General features: G+C 41.8%; 1 protein-coding gene across 8 annotated transcripts in view; it reads left to right on the top strand.

Moving 5' to 3' along the window:
* The first annotated feature begins 372 nt into the window (after nucleotides 1-372).
* The window catches only part of Nek10 (NIMA related kinase 10), a 186,602-nt gene continuing 165,765 nt past the window's right edge, over nucleotides 373-21,209 (top strand). For all 8 annotated transcript variants that reach the window (XM_071609305.1, XM_071609301.1, XM_071609299.1 and 5 more), the window contains exons 1-5: nucleotides 373-446; nucleotides 727-787; nucleotides 7,204-7,334; nucleotides 8,989-9,087; nucleotides 19,640-19,724. In XM_071609305.1, the coding sequence (XP_071465406.1) occupies nucleotides 373-446; nucleotides 727-787; nucleotides 7,204-7,334; nucleotides 8,989-9,087; nucleotides 19,640-19,724 (450 nt within the window). The remainder of the gene's footprint in view (nucleotides 447-726; nucleotides 788-7,203; nucleotides 7,335-8,988; nucleotides 9,088-19,639; nucleotides 19,725-21,209) is intronic.

Raw genomic sequence — 21,209 nt, 5'->3', positions numbered from 1 at the left:
TTTGTTCAAAGACGTACATTTTGGAAACCCAGAGTGGGCATACGTTTTCTGACATGCAGAACAACACCTGTGGTGCACTAGGTCAGAATCCTTGAAATCAAGAACACCCAGAAAATACAGGCTCAGGGGGCCACTATAACCTATGCCCTAAATGTATCCAAAGCTCTTTGAAGAGAGAGGGTATCCATGTGAACACTTTTGTTCTTGTATTAGAAATAGATATGAGTGTTTGCATGTTAAAATAGATGTTGTAAGTGAATCTTGTCTGTATTAAGCGAAAACGTTCTGATTCACCCAACCCAACTCAAGTTTTTCCCTCTGTTTTACTTTGAAAGGAATGCGATGTTAATTCTGGGGCATTGATGGTTTACAATGCCTGATCCAGACAAAAAGGTGAAGACCACAGAAAAGTCAACTGATAAAAAACAGCAAGGAGTCGCCAGCAGGTAACCCCATATGCTCTTTACTAATTATTAACCGAGGCAGTGACTATTGAGCAGATTGAATAGCTTTTTGAGAAATAGTGTAGACTCCTAACAACTGCTACTGCGGTTACAGTGCCCACTGAAACATTTGACCCTTTGTCGAGTTCCAAGGGAAAAATGGTGGGTGCGTCCGTGGTGGTCTATAAAGCAGGCCTGCAAGTAGCAGTTTCACCAGTGGGTAACATGACCCCATTCACCTGGAGCTTTCTGTTGGTTGACATTGTGGTATTTTCTCTCCTAGGGACTATTCAGATCTTAAAAGGCTCCGGTGCCTTTTGAACGTTCAATCAAGCAAACAACAGGTAGTTTTGTTTTTTTTTTTCCAAAGAATGTGCATGATTTAATAAAAGAGAATCACATGTTTCCAAAGGGATCCATTTAACATCTTTACAAGCACGATATGTCCAGTTTCTTTGTTCTTCGCGTGTCTTCTCTTGCTTCATCTGGCTGTTTCTCTCGTTCCTGGTTCAGGCCCTGCCAAGACTTGGCATCCACAGCTTTTTCATCCTCCTCTCCTGCGGGCACCTTGCCTTTCTCCTCTGCTCATCCCCACGGATCCTCTCTAGCAAAGCTTTTACTCTTCACTCTATAATCAGCAAACTCTTTTATCGAATGCCCAAATCGGCCTCTTCAGAGCTTCATGGAAATTGGTTTTTCCAAAGCACGGTTACCTGGTTCTCCTCCTCCTCCTCCGTCTGCTCCTGCCCTTGCTGTTATGATGCAGCTCTTGGGGCTTGGGGCTAATCATATCCCACCAAAAAGGAGAAAGGAGTGAGCTTGGGTTATTTTGAACAGCAAAGGAAGGAATGGTACTCCCACTTTAATTTATCTCGAAATTTTTCTTTTTGGTTTTGCTTCTATGAAGACTTTGGAAAGTCATGAGATATTAGAAGCTGTTCAAGGGGGTTTGGGAACAATGTAGCAATGCTAATAACAACGATAACAGCTATGTAGCGCTCACAACTAGTAAATGGCAGGGATGGAACTTCAACCCTAGTCTTCTGGCTCCAGAGGCTATTAAATTATATATATTTAGGTCAATTTCTTTAAGAGCCCATGTGGTTAATAATGCCAACCTTAAGGGTTTTTGTTTCATCAACCAAACTTACCAGAGAACTATAGCATTTTTATGTATCTATTTATACTATAGACTGACTTTCTAATGATTTGATGGCATATGAAGGCCGAATAATGATATAGTTAGGGAACACTTACTATGTACCTGTGCTCTACCTGCATTATCTTGCTTAATAATTTACAAATCCCCTTTTTACAGATGAGGAAACTGAGGCACAGAGACATTAAATGATTTCCAAAGGTCATAGTTCTGGACTCAGGCACTCCCATTTTGCAACAGGTGTCTTTAACCATTGAGATATCTTTAAAATGTGTTGAAAAATAAAATTATAGTTAAAACAATTGTGGGATGCGCATTGATTTGAAGTAAAAAAAAATACCTTTACTCTGTGAGCCCATTCTTCTCTGTTATTAATGCTACAGCCTGGGGAAAACTTTCTTCTTGTCTACCTATTTCAGCAGTCACTCTGCCCTTTGTCTGTCTTTGTACTGCCAAAATAATCTTCCTGGTTCTCTGCTCACAAACCCATGCTTTTTGGAGAGAATTTTAAGACTTTGGTGGGACATTTTTGTTTTGGTTGCTCTCATTGATTCCCATTGAGCTTTCTGTGATGTAATCCTAATACGGAAGACTTCTACTCTTTGTTTTTACTATTCTCTTCTCCCAGATTTCTTCCCTATGAGTTCTAACCTATTTCCCAAACCCACATCTCATGATACCACCTCCGCATATCTGCCATGCCTAAAGAGACCACTCTCTTCCCAAGGCAGCTCTCTCACCAGAAAAGCATTATTTTTCCTCGCACTTTGGAAAGTCTTGTCTACGTATCTTATTTCCTAACAAGATGGAAATTTCCCAGTGCCAGTAAAATTGACTTCTCTCTCTGGTTCACTGTATCCTCTAATTCAGTGAGTTTTGGGTTATTTTTTTTCCTAACGGAATTGTGACACCCCATGAATATGTACAAGCCCCTGGTCCAGGCAAAAGAAATATGACGGTGGTGTCTTGGTTCTTGTTGGTTTTTTAGCTCAAAGGATTAACTTTGAAGTTCATCCTTAATAGTTCTATTTTGTCCCCGTTCTACACTTCCTTCTTGACACCTGAAAGGCTTAATTAAAGTTAATTTAACGATTTCTCCCTTTTAGCCAACTTTGGAATTGGCAATCCGTTGTCTGACACATTCGCATGGCATATCTTTTTGTTAAATATTTCACACAAACAGAAATGCATATTTGTAATGCTTGAATTATTCAGAAAGTAGATAGCTCTAAGGAAAAAAAAATGAAAATAACTGTCTTCAATTGGATGAAGGTTCCCAAGGCTCACAAGATTTATGCCTAATTCTGTTTATAAAACTTTCACACATTTGTAATTCTGAACTAATAAGTGTTATTCTGAGTACCTATTCTTATTTCATAAAATAGTGTGGAAAGATTTATAGCAGAAGGAATATTCTGGAGAAGGTAACTCGAGAATTTATTTACACCTTTGCTTGTTCCAGAAAGAATGTAAGGAGTCTGTAAGTGTTGGGAGTCTCCCCGGCTCCAAAGACTAACTTCCCCATCCCTCAAGAAGAGCCATCCAATGGTGAGCCCTGCTGGCTCACATGATCCTTCTGTCCAATATGCATGAAGTATGATGGGTTACCCTAAATTAAATTAAAAACAGGACCAACAATAAAAGTAAAACAAGGGCTGGGAGCACAGTAGAGTTGGGATAAGGCAGAAATGCTCAATAAAATATGTGAGTAGTTCTCACATTTGGCTCTGAGGTTTTTAGCAGTCAATTTGGAAAGAAAATTTGAGGTTAAGTCCCATTCACCTGAATTTATGCTGTAATAAGATATGATATGGCCTGGGTTTTTTTTCCCCCCTTTCTTTCTTTTTGCAAATGGGTCAAGATGACCAATTGCTGGTTACAGAGGAAATCTACCCTGTGGGTTCAGGCAGAGTTGTAGAGAACTGAATGCTTCTCTAGCTGGATCTTTGATGAGCCAGGCCATGTCCCTCATTGTTTCGTTGTGTTATGGGGCTCTGCCTTTGCTCTTTGTCCTGACCGTGTGCTCCCTGTGTCTGCAGAGCTTGCTCTCCACGTTAGCTACACAGGTACCTTCCAGCTGAGCATGTATTCGCTGTTCTTTTCTACCTTCCATTCTGGTCCATGGTGCCTGAGCTTCCTCCTTTATTTTCCACCTCGACAAACCCCTGTTCACTAATTCTGCAGCTTGTTTCTCAAGCCTGCTTACTGTCTGCAATTCCTCACCACCTGGGGACTATAAGGTCCTTGAAGGCAGAGACCATGGCTGTTCTGATGACTGTATATCCAGATTCTCATACAATGTCTGGCACACTAAGTGTCTGCAACAAGTGTGCTGACTGGGTGAACTCATCTGGAGGTGGTTTCAGATGAGTTAGTTGTCTGGGAACGAAATGGGCATTCATTCAGCTGCTTCCTATTTGAGTATCTACTATATGCCAGGCTTTGTTAGAGGTGACGCTCCCTACAGGGTGACTGAATTCAAAGCCAGAACGCTGATGTGTAAACTGGACATTGTACTAGACTGTGATAAGTGCTGTAAGAGGAGAGGTAAGCTCTCCGGAGGAAGGCATGGATAAGTGCTCACCAGGAGGCTGTTTGAACTGAGCCCTGGAACGTGATCAGTTACAGGCTGCACATGCCCAGGCATGGAGAGGTCAGATACCCACAGGTCAGATAACCAGCAGGTCTGAGGCACTGAGGAGCCAAGGGAACATGCTCCAGGGTTCAGAACTCACGTTGCTTTCATCTGAAGTGGATGGGTTGTTTCAAGGTTCCTATTGTTAAGCTGTGGTCTTTCCAGGAGGAGGGGGGTAAGAGAGGGTCATAGAAAGGGTGAATATGATCAAAGCACATTATATGCGTGTATGGAAATATCACAATGAAACCCATTAATTTGTACAATTGATATGTGCTAGTATTAACAATAGCACTGAGTTCCGGGTTCAACATAAAAGTGTAAGTTGCACCTATGGATGCCAAGTTCATCTTATCCACTGAAGCTCCATGAGTTGATTCCCAACACTGGCTGCCTGCTTTGCCCACCAGGGCGATGACTGCTGGACATGGAAACTTTCTGCCCTCTCCTTTGGTGGCTTGAGTTTGCTTTCTCTGTCTTGGCTACTTTTCTCTCTTGCAAACAGTATTCTAGGAATCGTGCCAGTGGCAAGGGGATCTGAAATTCCTTGGACCTGGAAAACCTGCTTCCTATTTTCTCTCTGTTGTAACATTTCGTGTTAACACAGGAAAATTTGCTTGTTGCTGTGGCTTTGTGTCTAATATCATTTGGGTCATCAGTTCAGATCTGAAAAATCACCTAATGACGCATTTGATTTATTTGGCAAATTCATCTGAACAATGGGAATAATTATGAAGATTGAAAGAGTATTGGCAAAGAGGTAGAAGTATACCTGGCACATAGCAAGTGCCTTATAAATGTAATTCATTTAACTTTCACGATGACTCTGACATACATGCATAGTACTTCTGCTACTAGTACTACTACTATTTTTTAATATATATATTATATATATATATATATATATATATATATATATATATATATATATTTATTTATATTTTAATATCTTTATTTATTTATTTTTATGTGGTGTTAAGGATTGAACCCAGTGCCTCACACATGCAAGGCAAGCGCTCTATCACGGAGCCCCAGCCCCAGTCCTATTACTACTATTATCATTTCCATTTTAATGATGTAAAAACTAAGGCACAGAGAGATAAAGTAAATTTCCCCAAATCATACAGCTAGCTCATGGGGGATTGACACCCACAGAGCTGATCAGAGAGTTTGTGTGCTGCCTCCAGTATCCATGGCCTATTGTACTTTCACTGACTGAACTGAAATAGAAAGGTAAGTTTTACCTGATGGAATGTTTGATATGTTTGTGTGTGTAGTGCCAGGGATTGAACCCAGAGCTTCTTGAATGATAAACAAGTGCTCTACCACTGAGCCACACTCTAGCCCTTTTTATTAATATTTTGAAAATTCAACTGTGGTTGGTGTATGAGGAAGGATTTTTTTGTTTTTTTTGGTGATCTATAAAACAATGTCCTTTTTAGAATGTATTTTTCTAGAAGATGAGCACCTTTTGGGGAGTCAGGAATATTCTCTTTGGATATGGAAATAATGTTTCCATGTTGATTTCTATCAACTATCTCAGTGGAATAAGACAACAAGTGCTTTATTTTGTAATTATATAGAATATAATCATTTATTGAAAAATGTGTCTTTTCTTTTGTTCTATTACCCTCTGTTTACCTCATTTGTAATAATTAATTATACAACACTCTTCACTTGTACTTTGGAAAAGATAAGATATTTATCCATACCATTTTTAATTTTATGTGGTATCAGAAATAAATCTCAGGTTATCTCAGATATAGTAAGTATTGGTAAGAGAAACTATTTGAATAATGATAACTTGACAACTTATTATATGAGTCACTCTCCAATTCATATGGTAAATGGAGACATGCTATTGTGGTTAATTTAAACAAATTTTCTTTCTTTTTCTTTTATACTAAGTTTTTAACCCAGGGTGCTTTACCACTGAGCAACATCCCCAGTCCTTTTTAAAGTTTTTAAAGTTTGATACAGGGTCTTGCTAAGTTACTGAGGCTGGCTTTGAATTTTCGATCCTCCTGCCTCAGCCTCCTAAGTTGCTGGGTGTCACTGCACCTGGCTAAATTTTATTTTTCTTATGATGAACTTTTATAAGTATTTTAATGACGTTCATAAATACTATTGGATGTTCAGACTGATTAAAAGTGATAGATTCTCACTTATCAACATATCCCACTACCTGGTAAGCCGTGTGTATACTTGGATAATGTGGAAGATGGAATGAGTGTGTGATGACTCCTTCTCAGTCTGGGCACACCACACTATGCCAGAGTGGTCTCCCTGGACCCAGAAACTCTCCAGGTCCACCGCTAAAACACACAAGAAGCTTCAAAATCCCCTGATGCCTAGGCCTCATCTCAGACCTGTGTCCCCAGCATTGCACCAAGTGCTGGGTAAACAGCATTGAACCAAAATGGACAAGTTTCCTGATATTATAAGCAAGGGAATGCCAGGGGCGGTAGTTTATGCCTGTAATCCTAGCAGCTCAGGAGGCTGAGGAAGGAGGATCACGAGTTCAAAGTCAGCCTGAGCAATGGCGAGGCGCTAAGCAACTCATTGAGACCCTGTTTCTAAATAAAACACAAAATTGAGCTGGGGATGTGCTACAGTGGTTGAGCACCCCTGAGTTCAATCCCTGGCATCCTCCCCGCCCCCACCTCTGCCCCTCCAAAAAAAGATAAGCAAGGGAGACTGAAAATAATAAGTAACCATAAGATATGACAAGTAGTATTGTAAGCTATGAATTAAAAATAGTGTAAGGTAGAGAGTAAATGTTTTAAGTCAAAGATGCTCAACTCTCAGAAAACCCCTCCAGTTAACAGGGCTGTCATCTTACTTATTGACCTGGAAAATCCTTGTGCTCTTTGGCCTCCCCTCTGCCTCCCCCCATTTTGTTACTTTCTTTATCCTGTGCTGAATTGTGATCCTCACGCACGTACTCTGTGCTTCTATTTCTGTAGCTTCCAGCCATTAACTTTGATAGTGCCCAAAATAGCATGACGAAGTCTGAGCCCGCCATCAAGGCGGGTGGACACAGAGCTCGAGGTCAGTGGCATGAGTCCACAGAAGCTGTTGAACTTGAAAATTTTAGGTAAGAAATCTCCTGTGCCCCCAGCAACCTGTTCTCCATAGCTTCTTAATGTGTATGACAGGAGCTACCATTTCAAATCTGTTTTCAAAATTTCCCAAGGAGATCCTCGGTTTAATCTTTTTAGTTAAGAGCTTCAACCATTCCCAGAAATAATGCATAAATAACAGGCTTAATGGTCACAGGTGGAACTGACCTGGGACTTTCAGGACACTGTGCTGACTTACAGTTGGCATTTGCTCAACGAGGAAGTGGTTCCAGGTTGTGACCTGGCCAGGCTGATTCTGAGCTTTGCTGAGTCTTTGGTCAATCTACATCTTTCCAGTAATGAGAAGAAATAAAAGAATCGGTTGCTGTGAACAGATGTGGTGGCTAAAAAAAAATGTGGTAGTCAAAGCAACCAGGTTTTCAGTTGCAGGGAGAGCACCTCACCTGCAACACTGCAAGTGTCAGCCTGTGTTGATTTCTGTTGCCATGTAGACCTCCGGGAAGCTGTGCATTCTCATGGGCCACTCCCCTTCCAGGAGCTGGTTCTCTCAGTTCTACAATGTGCTTAGGTCATTTGGCACTAAGTGCCATGTAAATAATGAATGGCATGAAATATTGATATGAATATTCTAGAATGACCATTTATTTATTGGGCCTCGATTGTTTTTCCTATCACTCGATTAATTTAATTAGTCCAATAATCCACATGATATAACGTGGGTTCATAGTTTTAAAATATGTCTTCAGTGAGGAACAATAAATGGTTATTGTTACATATCCAGTTTGCCCGTGTCCATGTACTAAGAAATCAGGACAGCCCTCCCCTAGCTAGGGTGGGGACTTACATGCAGGCTAATGACATCTAAAAGGCTTCAAAGGCAGATCGTTACAAATGATGACACAAGGTTATAGAACTTGCCTTCAAGAGGGTATATTCATGTAATTCCAGCTTATTTGGCCTAGATCTCAAAACTAGCCTATTTTAACATGCACCAAAATATTACACATACCACAGCAACATGACCCTTATGTGCATTGTCTTTTATCCTCTTCTAGGATTAAAGTGGAATGCAATGAGGCTATTTTTAACCTCTTTGATAGGCTCTTACATCAGCAAAAAGAACCTGGAATCTGAATATTTCCAAAATTGTATTAAAAACACATATACATGAAACATAAACAATAACAATCAAGCAGTCACTATGGCTGATGGAGTGTAGACTGTTAATAAATTCCTGTTATCTACAAACAAATATTTGTGACCACCATTGGTATTGACAGCTAAAGTGGCTGGTGGGGGTTGAGGGTGGGTAGAAAGAGGATGGAAAGGATTCTTGTTTGCCTGGTGCAATCCATCTAGATAATGGCCCCAGACATTTTTTTCTCTCCATATTCCATTTTTTACCCTCTGACCAATTTTAGCTGTTAAGTGTTTTTAGGGAACAATTTAATTAATATGGTAAGATGAAAGGCATTTGCTTGACTATAGTCTTCATTGTTAACTTTACATTGAATTTCAAGTTCCAATCTTGCCTTTAGCAGGGTTAAACCTCAAGAATCCTTCAATAGTTGCCTTGAGTATACAAGGTATTTGTGTTGCATTGGTAACTTTTTGAGGTATCCTAAGTAATTTTTATTACAAAATGCTCTTCTGTTTGTTTCATCTCAGTATAAACTACAAGAATGAAAGGAATTTCAGCAAACATCCCCAGCATGTGTTATTTCAGGAGATCTTTACAGCCTTGGTGAAAAATAGACTCATATGCAGGTAAGACTGTCCTTGGAAAGGTAGACTGTTACCCAAGAAAGGCATATTTCAAAAATCTTGTACACAGAATGTGATTTGAAGCAACTTACAAGAACATGTAATAAGAGGATGAAAAAGAGCAAAGGCCATTTAGAAGGAGGCAAATAAGTAGGTGTTGCATTTAATCTCATTAATATCACTCTGGTTATGTCCTGAATCTAGCTGAGTTTGGTGACAGGTAAGGTAAAGCGGGAAGACACTCAAGTCACATTGTTTTCCTTATTTTGAATTTGGATACTCAAGGAGGAGTTTATTGTGGGGTCCTGATGAAAGACATGTTGGGTTACACCATGGATGACATCCTTCAGGTACACTTTTGCAGTTCATACAATGACTGACTAAAGGAACTGCCCCAGCCTTGACCTTGAAGAAAGAAAGGATGAATGTGCAACATCCAGTCACAGCCCCGTGAAGACATTGCTTCTCAGGACCAAACCAAATGCTGCCCCCTTTGTTCTTAGACCTATCCTAACACAGGTGTGGCAACTGGGACTTAGAGGAAGGATCAGTTGATACATACTCTAGATTCTGTCTCACAAATATCAGGGCATTCAGGTAGCCATCAGCTGGCGCTAGAGTGCTGTCAGGATTGAATTTTTTATCATTCTGAGGTGCTTCACAGGAGAGCTGGTTATGCTGCTGATGCACATGAAGAAGGCTCCCAACATCCTGTCATGGTTGGACCTGCCCTTTACCCTTCCCAGAAGATCAAGTAAAAAGATGCTGATGAAGAAACTTAAATCTTCTTCAATGGGACTTTGAGATATCTGAGTTCTTTCTTAGTGAGAAGGAGAAAAACTACTCCTATCATGAAAAATAAAAATAGGAGTATTAATAATTTAATGCCTGGATCAAAATAACACTTTGACTTTGCCCCATGCAGTAGCTGATTTTAAGGAGAACGGTGTCCTGATGCATCCTCCATGGAGAGCCAGCTACTAAATATGTGACTAAGTGATGGCCTCGTGACTTGATATTTTGGATGGGGTCATTTAGTGTTGCATATGAAATTACTGCACAGTGACTGCCAAATGGATGGACTTTCCAAGGGAAGTCCATAAACCATTTGTCAGATCTGTACTTTGGGGGAAGGCAGTAGATGCAGAAATCGTTAGGGGAAATAATTGGGCAAGGGAGAGCATCCGCCAATTAAAAAAGATCCTAACCGTTCTGAAGTCAAGAGATGTCTTATTCTTAGTGATTAATGGGGCATGTTAGGTTGGATGGATTACTTTATTGTAATATGAGCAGTCCCTGGAAGTCTTCAAACTAGGAAGAGATAATTGTGAGTCTCTTTGCTTTCATAGTACGAGAAGGAATTTAGGAATGTGGAACATCAAGAGCATCCTTTTATGTCATCCTTTGGCTGCTGAAAGATTGCTGTGTTCAGTTCTGTTCTAAAAGCAGGATTGGGTAAAAGATGGCTTAAGTACAAAGGTCTTCCATTGTCCCTCACCTCATGCAACCTTGCTAAGATGGCCAGGACCATCTTTTTATTTTTTTTTTCCCTCCCCTCTAACTTTAGACTTACATCTCAGGGCTTTTTCTGATATGGCTTCCTATTTCCTTCCTTTGTGAACATCCAGTTTAGTATTGTGTTCGTTTTGGATAGAAGGCTTAGATTTGATTAATCAAACAAACTGATGCTATCACAAATTACTGTCTGTAAGAGAGGGAAGAATGGTGAAGGAAGAAAGGGTGACTATATAAAGATGAATAGACATGTGGTCTCTCCCTTCCCAGGGACTCAAAATCTACTCTGGTCAGAAATTACCCACTATCCCAAAACAAGGGAAAATTGGTAAATATACACCATTTTTATTAAGCACTAAAGGCTGGATGAGATTGGGAGTGGGAACTTCAGTCCTCTGTCCAGTTCTGGTTGTGGACAAGACTGGGCATATTTAGGATGTTAACACTACACAGTCTTACCCTGAACTTATGACTGATTGGAAATATAGACTCCTCAGCACAATGTGACCCCCCCCTTCCAATCCTTCCCTCAATTTCTACCCAATTGATGGTGGTGGTGTTTCTCTTCTATTTCATTCTCCCCACCTACAGTCCTTCCCTCCCCTCCCCCACACCCATGGACCCTTCCTTTCTAGGTTCTTTTCCTCAGATTGACCGGTAATTACTCACCCATTCTCAGAAATGAACCTGCCAAGTGGCATTTGAAACGAGACAGGACTTGTTAATCCAGAGTCAGATAAGGTAACAGTGCAAATGCCTCATGGTAAATCTGAAAGGGCAAGAGAAAGTCCCGCCCGTGAACCTGAGGTTGCACAATGCCAGCTAGCTAGCCTCAATGCATGGCAGGACATGGGAAGAAATTTTCCTCTTCTAACCTTTCTTTCTGCGGTAACATCATTTGTCTATAGTGCAACCTGTTGTTAATAGATATGTTCACACTTTTCCCCTCTCATCTGCTTGAACAAGAAAATATAAAGGGTGCCTGGGCTCCAGGACCAGGTTGTTATGAGGTTGCATAGGGGAAGTAAAAGTTGTCACAACATTGACATATTCTCTGTTCACTGGCCACTTAGAAAATTGACCTCCGTATGAATAGCTCTTCTATGTATCTCTTTCTCTGTGCTCTCTCTTCCTTGGTTTATTCTTTGCTGAAGGCAGATTCTGTGATACCAGGCAAATACAATTTAACTTGTGAAGTGAACTTGCACATCTGGCTAAGGACGTAGGGTTTCATGAAGTTATTGAAAATGATGGTGCCTAACTGACAGAATCCGACAAGTGAGGCCCCGGCGGAGTTAGGTCACCTGATAATCAAAGAAGAGGGCATTAATAAGGACGATGACAAGATGGGACATTAAGAATCTGTTTAAAATAACCAAGATTAGGAGAGGCCTTTTCGGTTTCCCTGTCTTTTGCTCTAAGCTTTACCACTTTAAATGTAGAGATGAAGAAAATTAGCTTTAAGAACCTAGAATCTCATGTAGTCCTTGAGCAAATAATGATGCCTCTTTTGTAAGCGAACTTGGAGCAAAAGCCTAGTTCTTAAATTTTATTTCTTATAAATGTTATTTAGAGTCTGTCCTGCATTTAAAGTGCACACACACATGCATGTGCATACATGTGTGCAAAAAACTCAATTTGGGGCTGGGGATATAGCTCAGTTTGTAGAGTGCTTGCCTCATATGCACAAGGCCCTGGGTTCGATCCCCAGCACACCACACACACACACACACACACACACACACACACAAAGCCCAAATCAAAACAAAATAAAACAAAAAAACCCCATTTATAGAGGTGGGACGGACTTTGAAGAAATCCAGTCTGTCTCATTGGGTAGATGAAGGAGCTAAGAATTTAAGTCCAAGATCCTAGGGCAAAATCTTGGCCAATATTCTTTATTCCTATGCCTTTCTGATTCCCTGGTTTCTTTTTTTTTTTTTCTGTGCAAACAATTTTAATTGTGTAGTTAATCATCAAAAGCCCTCTTAATTAGAATATTTCTATATAATGAAAGTTGTGATACACTAATCAAAGCACATTTGAAAAAGTTTTTTTTTGAGTTTGCACTAGGGAAAAGTATCCCTTTGGTAGTCATGTTCATGTTCATTCTTTACTACTGCTTGCTGCTGCTTCTTACAAAACTCATCTACTTTGATGTCTAATAGGCATGAAATTAAAATGTTCCCACCTTCCCAGAAAAGAACTGCTTGTTCTTGGACCACCAGAGCCAGTTACAAACTTGGCCAAAGGAATAAATCACAGTTTGCCATCAGTATGCAAGCTTCTGAGAGACAGGCAGTGAGTGACAGTCACATTCCAGGAACTTCAGTTCCACAGCTGAAAAATCAAGTGTTGTCTAAAGACCCTGGGAAAGTTCGCCTGTCACTCAACTCCCCGTCAGTTCACTCAGAGAAGCTGAGCCTTCTATAGAAGGGCACTCTTCCTTTCTAAATGCATCCTGTGTTTCACATATTGATTGGAAGACTCTTTCCTGGTTGGGCATCTCAACAATAACAGCTAAATCAGGACTATTTGATTTTTCTCTTGACTCATGAGAAAACCTGAGCTTCAGTGCTCCCCACCTATCAACCTGGTCCATGCTGCCCATCATCTCTTGCTTGGACCATTGCAGTAGGCTAACTGGGTTCTCTGCCTTTGATGCTTGGCTCTCTTAGACTCTTTTCTCAACAGTGCATCTAGAAAGATCCTTTTAAAATCTATCAGATCATGTGAGTCTTCTGCTCAAGGCCTTTCAGTAACTTCCCAGAATAAAAAAAATTCCAAGTCCCAGCTCCCATTCTACGAGACCCTTCGTGCTCTGGCCCCTGCATCTCTCTGACCTCAACTCTATTTTTGTTCACTCTGCTCCAGTCTCACCAACTTCCTTGCTATTCTTTGCACAATCTCCAGTGCGTCGGCCTCAGGGGCTGTGTATTTAACAGTTCTGCTCTTCTGAACAAAACTTTCACAAGGCTCTCTTCCTCAATGCAGATGCTAAACTTACCAGAGAACCCTCTCTTGAGTATCCTGAAATAGAACCCACAGTACTTGATGCAACTTTAACCTTTGTTGTTCCTCCAGTCACCACCCAACGCACATTCTTGTTTCTATTTGTTATTGGTCTTGGGGAGTGCAGCCACATGTCCTGGGCTGGACTCCTGGGCTATCACAGTGCTTGGCTGATAGCAGGTGAGTAAATAAACACACACAGGCTCCTTGACATCTTCATCAGTCATGCAGAAGAAGGGACCTAGAGTTCAGTGCCTTCTGCTCAGAATCCTTGCGATTTCAGGGACCGGGTGGTCCACTGGATGGGTTTCTCATTGGGTGGGGCACATTCAGGGCTTGGTTTAGTGGGAAACACAGTGCAAGGACCAAGAGACCATTGAGAATTAGTGAAACAAGTCTGAGGATTCTTTAAGTAATCATCTGTGATGAAGTTCCTCCTACACATTCTTGCTTCTGTTAAGTTTGCATGTTAAGTTTGATGTGACTCTTACTTTTTCAGTTACCCCGAACAAAAACAAACAACTGATAGGACTCAGTCTTATGAAGTTGAGGTGAGATTTATTTTAAAACACGCTTGGGTTCCCCTACCTTTAAACACTGAGTCAAAGGTGGCAGGTTGTTTGCATATGCACACATTAACAAAAATAGTACCACAACATGAAAAGGGTGTTTATTCTGTGTAAGGGGCCAAAGAGAAGCATGTTAACAATGCGAATGGGGATGGGAACCTCTGCCGTTTCCCATCAGTTCCATCAGCACAGGGACTCAGTTAACCTCTGGTCACTTGGGGTTCTTGTTCATCTCAGTAGCTGCAACTTTACTGTATAATGAATGCTACAGCCTCAGGACGGAGTTTCCTGTGGAACTCCCTTGTCACATAGTGGTTTCTTCCACTGTGCCAGGAAGAGAAACCCTGTAGACTTTCTCTTTTCAAATGCTACATCCATAGTGACCTTCTCCCTTCTCTTTTTATATTGATAGCCAAAAGTGGCATCCGACGTTGACAGGGAAATGCCAGGTGGTCCTTCCTGGTCAAGGGCAGTGGGGAGCTGATCACGCTGCCATGTATTAATAGTCCTGTGAAAGCAGTGGCATAAGTTCAGTCACAAGAGGGGATAAATATTTGCCCGCTCATGAATTTGCTCCCGTGTGGCTGCTATCTTGAGACACGTCCTCCAGGGAAACACTATCTTTGCAGGCAGATGAGTTTTTCAGGGCTGCCTCAAAGGACCCCCGCAGGCCACTTTGCTGAAAGTGTCTGTTCCCATATTAAATGTGCGTGGAGACTCTCTCTTCTTTTATGCTCCTGTGTGGGACCCAGGTGGAGGGGCAGGAGGCCAGGAGTGTGGACTGGGAGTCAGGCTCCCAGCTCTGTTACTTAGATGCAGCCCTGGTCATTCTCGTGGCTGTGCCAGGGGCTGACTCTTGTGAAAGGAAGACACCTATCTTACAACCTGTCACAGTATTTTGTATCATTCTCTAGTTGCCCCGAATTGTGTGTTTCCTAGTCCCCCAACTCTTGGCAAGCAGATGTATATATCATCTTACACACAGTTCCCCTTGAAGGGAAGCAGCGCTCCATCCCACAGCACCAGCTCCTTGTTGAGGGTTAACGGCTGGGAGCCAAGGAAGGAGCAACTGCTCCTTCAGAGGTCGGTGCACAGAGGGGAGAAGCCAGAGACTCAGACACCAGGAATCCTATTTACATTTACAACAGCAGAGGCCAGAACCACGTAGCAATATTAATAGCTTTGGGCTTCAGTCCCAAAATTGCAAAACAAAACAAAACAAAAAAGTCATCTGCTTGGAACCGAACTTTCAACTCTGAAACTATTCTGGAAAATTATTCTGGAATCTTCATTTATTTACACTCCTTTAGCAGTTAAAAAAAAATTCTGGAATTGTTTTTTCTTGTGTGATAGGGAGGAAATAGGGGGAAAAACCCTTTTAATATTTATTGTAATAAGAATAAAACATAGGAAAGGTCATGAACTTTCTTCATGAAAATTGTCTATAGCTAACAGGAAAAGTACCAAGTATACACGTATTTGTAGCATGTATCATCTCTTAAAATGTCCCATGGCTTTTCCTCTTAAATAATGAAAAGCCATCAGCATTCAACCTCATTAGGTCATCACCAGCAGCTGTTGCAACTCGATCATTCTTTCTGTTAGATCTTTGGGATGTAGGATCTTTGCACTACAGTTTGGGCTACATGCCACCTTTAGCTAGCCACAGCACCTCCCTATTTATAAAGATGAAAGTTATTCTCTTTGTAATAGGAGCCTCTGAATAACCATATTTTTACAAGTCCTCCCATTGATGATTGTTTTAATTCCAAAATGCATTTCACATTTGCCACATTTTCCCCAATGCAGGGTGTGCCTGGTCTGAAGTCAGGATAAACCGTAGTGCAGTTATCTGTGTTACCCTGGATAATTTTGCCTCCTGGTGGCCCTGGGGTTGATTGAGTCCTGCCTCTGTTTTCCAAAGACACTGGGCTTTGCCTCCATGGCAGAAGGGTCATTGACAAGGTTCCTGGGCCAGAGGAGGCTAGGGCATTAATGGCAGCTGTGGGGGACAGCTCTTGCCAGGAGCCTAGGTGATGGTAGGAACCTCTTGCCCTGTGTCAGGTTTCTCCTGGGGGAAAAACAGGAAGGCTCAAACATTCTTGGGAAGATAAGGCCATGGGAAAAGCCCCTCAACCAACTTCCTTCCCAGGAAGCAGAAGAAGTGGTGGTGGCTTGGTAAATGCAGTGGCATGGGGTGGTGCCACTGTAACCACAGATTTTCCTCCTGTTTTCCAGGTGGGGTTGGGGGTGGGGTATCTCATCCACTCAGGTGTTAGATGTGTAGGCTTGAGGGAAGAGTTGAATGTCTCAGGACTACAGAGGAGACAAAGCTAAATTCTGTTACTGGTGACTAAGGATAGATACAGGACAAGCCAGGTGAAGGTTGGTGTCTACAGCTCAAGCAAAGATTCCATGTGACTGGGGGCAGGTCTTTAAAGGACTGTAACCTCTCTGGATGCAAACCAGCTCCACTGTGGAGGTGGGAGAAAGTGGAGGAAATAGACTAGTCTGAGGTCACTTTTTGTTATCTCTCCCAATTTTTCATTGCCACCGTGGACTAGTTTGGAGGGCAGCACAAGACAAGTGTCACCGGCTGAGCGTGCCACCCATGGGTGATGCTGGGCAGCACTCAACAGCAGCAGGTTCCACTGTGTGCAGAGCCCAGCCTGCCAGTCTGACCTCCTCACCTCAGGAGTAGACTGTGCCGGGAGGCCACTTCTGCTCCAAGCAAACACGACGGTTGCACACGACTGGCCTCCTGTCACTTTGGAGAACATCCTTTTAATTGTTTCTGGGGTTCCAGTGTTGAAAGGCCACAAAAGGCTGTCATGGGAAGTACTTTAGGCAATGTCTTGTGGTCCATGTGATAGGAGGAGGGTCAACGTGACTGGGAATGAGTGAGCAAAGATCTGCGGAAGGCGACAGGGTTAGAGGGTGTCGTGGGAATGCTAGATTCTGTGGGGCCTTGTGGGTGGTATGGACTTTGGTTTTTATTCTGAGTGAGATGGGAGTTAGAGGCGGGTTTAGGCAGAGGAGTGGTGTGACTTGGAGTTTGTAAGGATCACCTTGGCAGATGGAAAAAAAATAACATAGGGGTCAAAGGTAGCATCCCAGGTAGATGGCTTTTGCAATAAGTGAAGCAGGAGGGTATGATGGCTTGAACTGGGTTGGTGGTTGGGCAGGTGGTGAGAAGTGGTCAGATTGTAGAGCAAAGGAGATTTGCTCAAGAATTGGATGAAGGATGGAGGGAAAGAGGGAAAGCAAGAAAAACCCCAAGGGTTTTGGTCTGGTCATTTGGAAGACTAGAAGGAGGAGCTCACAAAGTCAGTGTCAGGCATGCTAACAATCAAACGGAGATTCAGGAAGCTGCAGGTGCTCATCTCAGTCTGGGCTCTGTTGCTACAGTACATTGGAAACAAGTGTCCTTGACCAGAACACAAGGTACCTCGCATTCTGCACACTCTGAAGCAGCAACATTGGGAATCAACTAAAAAGTTTTAACATTTTAACTACATTTTCTACCAGTACTATCTGGGCCACAATATATCTGAGTGATGAAAGAAATTGCTCATGGTGGCCAGGCAGGACCAGGAAGGGCATAGGCTACCCACACCTGGTCTTCCCACTTCTGAGCTAACCACAAAGTTTATAAAGGTGTGGAAATGAAAGACTCCATAATGACTCTGTGATTCCCTTGGGTTTAAGTTAATTAAGTGAAAGGTATCTATACTGAGACCATAGGTGCTTGCCTTGGTAACACTGGGTTAAGTCAGGGAATTTGTCAGTTTGTGCATATTTGAGCAGCTGCTAGGTACAGGGCCCTGTGACTTCTGAACTAGGGTAATGCCTGGCTTTTTCAATGATGTAGCAAAATTGCAACTGTCCTTAAAGACCCTTAAAGGGACATGACTAAATCATTTTTGCCAAAGAAATAATTGGGAAGCCCCTCAACATTCACTTCAGTGGGTACTTGCAGAATTTGATGGCAAGGAAGAGATATTTTGGGTTAAATAGTTCTTTGGAAAACTGCTGATGGTATTTTAGATACTGAATGCAGTTTTACTTTTTAAAGCAAAAGTACAGATTCCTCCCCACCCTCCCCAACAGGCCCAGTTTTATTACTTATCTCTATGCTTGGCTTTTAGTAATTGTACCTTCTGTTCCTGTCATCATGTGACTCTCCAGTGACTGTTACTTTAATTTCAAGGGGTTCTGATGAGTCTCACTGTAGAAATGTGGGATGATGTTGGTGCTTTGCCCAGAACCTTTAGGTCCTTGTCCTTTTGGCCTGGGTGCTTCCTGTCCAACAGCACAGGCACCACCCTCAAGCTCTGTTGAGTCTGCTTCGCCTGCAGGCTCAGAAGGTGAGGAGTGCCTGAGAATTTGTTCCCTAGGTCCCTCCCAGCCCTCGGCCAATGGCAACAGCTTTGGCAGTAAGAAAGAAAGCCCAGCACCCTTACCTTACTTAGTGCAGATAACTGGGGTGGGGTGAAGTGGGGTGGGGAGTGGTGGTAACTGACCCCAACAGGGTGAGGGGAGGTTTGTGGGAGATTCTTGCATCCTTGTTTGGCTCTCTCCCCTTCCCCTTCCTGTTCCCCCCACTCTCTTACTGATCTCTCTTGTGAGCATATCCTTAACCATTCATTTGCATACACCAATCAATCTTCATCTCAGGGTCTGTTTCTGGGGAAACCAATTTAAAAAAAACACCTTACCACTGTGTTTTCAAACTTAGCATCCAAGTGCCCTGGGGCTATAGAGAACTCCCAGGGACACCATGGGATTTTTTAAAGAATTTCAAGAAAAACGCAGTGTTATTCAACATCCATCACGTACATCAGGAACTTCTCCAGGTAGCTTATGATTTTAACATCAGATTGTACGTACTGCCTTCTTTTAGATGGTGCCATGTTTTTCTGAGGCTGGGTTTCCAGTGGGTGCTATGATAAAAGCAAGTGCCTTATGGAACTCAGATGGAAGAGAAAATGAACATGATAGTGTCCAGTCCAGATCCAAGGCTTGAGAGGTTCTTTGGTGCACATACCCTGTTGATATGTAAATGTGGTTATTAAAAATAAGAATAAATGTTCTCTTAATGTATGTGTATTTTTTTTTCAAATGGACACTGTTAGGACACAAATTCTAATTAAGTTGCACCTAACTAATTCCTGGAAGTGTTAGCTATTTATTTTGGCTGAGAGGTACCATGCATTGTTGAGTCAGTATGAGTCCGTATTGGGGTTTTCTGTTTCCTAGTGACAAAGGTGCTTTACATGTATTTTGCATAAATTTGGGACAAGAGTGCAAGCATCAAATAACAGTCTCCACTGAAAACTAAGAGTGTGTTTCTCTCACCTTTAATGTATTCCTTATTTTCCATCATAGCTGTGTGTTGTTATGAACTGTCATTTGGGGTTTTAAACATCAACATGTCCTCTTTTGTTTTCTTCTTTCAGAGAGTGGGTTAATCGAGCCCCATCTATTCATTTTCTGAGAGTGTTAATTTGTCTGAGGCTACTAATGAGGGATCCATGTTATCAGGTGGGTTGGAAAAAATAAAAATATGTTCTACTTGTTATAAAGGTGAAATGAAAAATGAGTGGGCTTTTCTTTGAAATATTCTATGTTAACTTATTTATCTGTCTATCTCTCTATTTATTCATTTTCATCTCTCATAACTCACTGGCTTCCAAATACGGGAAGTATCTGACCTGCTCTTTACAAAGGTTTAAAAGAATTGATTTAATGGGGACATGAAAATCTATATTTTTCTGCTGTATAATCTGTGAGGTTAAATGGATGGAACTCTGTTTTCATTGCTACCTGGCATATTAAACCATTACCAGCTCAAGGAGGTATATATTTAGCCATACCTTTCAAGCATGTTCAAGGCCGGGCAGCTCACTAGGCCCAAGTCAGTGGTGACAAGTAGGAGCTTCTCATGTGGCTGCAGAGATACCATGGGAAAACAGGACTGCAGCTTCAGTGGCAGCGGCAGAGATTGCCCCCCTCCCCCCTCCAGTCTGGGACTCTGAACTAGAGGTGAGCATGGGGCTCCCCCCACTGGTCTCAGGAGGGTTCTGAGGTCCTGCATCTTTCCTTTTTATCACTCATGGTTTCTGATTCAGTAAGCTTGGGTCAGGGTCTGACAATATGCATTTTTATAAGTTCCCAGGTGCTGATGAGGCTGCTGGTCAGGGCACCACAGTTTGAAAAAAGCCTCAAGATTGCTTTATTAATCATTGTTTCTTCTTGCCAATGTTAAATATCTCAGGAGCATTTTTGTTATTCATGTGTTTATGTACTATTCATAAATTTTTTTTCTCCCCAAAAAAGTATCTTTTCATGCCCCATCCTCATAAGCTACTAGGAAGCTCAGATTACTCAGAGCTTTTATTGTGGATTCAATTTTATTAATGAATTCTTATTTAAATCAGAATATATTTTCTTTCATTACCCTAGTAATCACTTTTCCCCAAATTGGTTTTTAATAAAAGTGTTTTGGTACCAAGGAGCTACAGAGCCTGTTCTGATATGAGTCTTCTGGAATTCATGGTCATCTTTCCTTTAGAGCAATAACCTCATTCCTCATGCGGAATTCTAACCTGACCTTGTGCTGTTATGGTGTAGCTAATCACAACCCCTTGATATGTGGCTCAGCATCCTCCAAATGGTTTCTGTCCTTGTTGCTCATAATTTTATGGGTAGGTAGCATCCTTTCCCCCCATAACCAGCCACACAGAACTGGCTGTTCCATGTGGATCCAAGCTGCCTTTTGCAATTCTGTGTGGTTTATATTTGTATAACAACCGACCATTTGTTCCATTGTCCCTTTTATTTTTTATTGCTAAGGATTAAAAATGGGGCCTTGAGCATGCTAAACACCTGTTCAACCCCGAGCTACATCCCCAACCCAACATTTGTTCCATTTTGCCTGGATCAGTCTCAGTATGTGCTCATTGCTCCCAGTTAATGAATAATAGCACTCTTATAGTTTTACTCTCTGACGTGTCTCAGGTGTCTCAG

Source organism: Marmota flaviventris, chromosome 1 (assembly GCF_047511675.1).
Source record: "Marmota flaviventris isolate mMarFla1 chromosome 1, mMarFla1.hap1, whole genome shotgun sequence".
Taxonomy (NCBI): Eukaryota; Metazoa; Chordata; class Mammalia; order Rodentia; family Sciuridae; genus Marmota; species Marmota flaviventris.
This window is presented reverse-complemented; position numbering and strand designations above follow the sequence as displayed.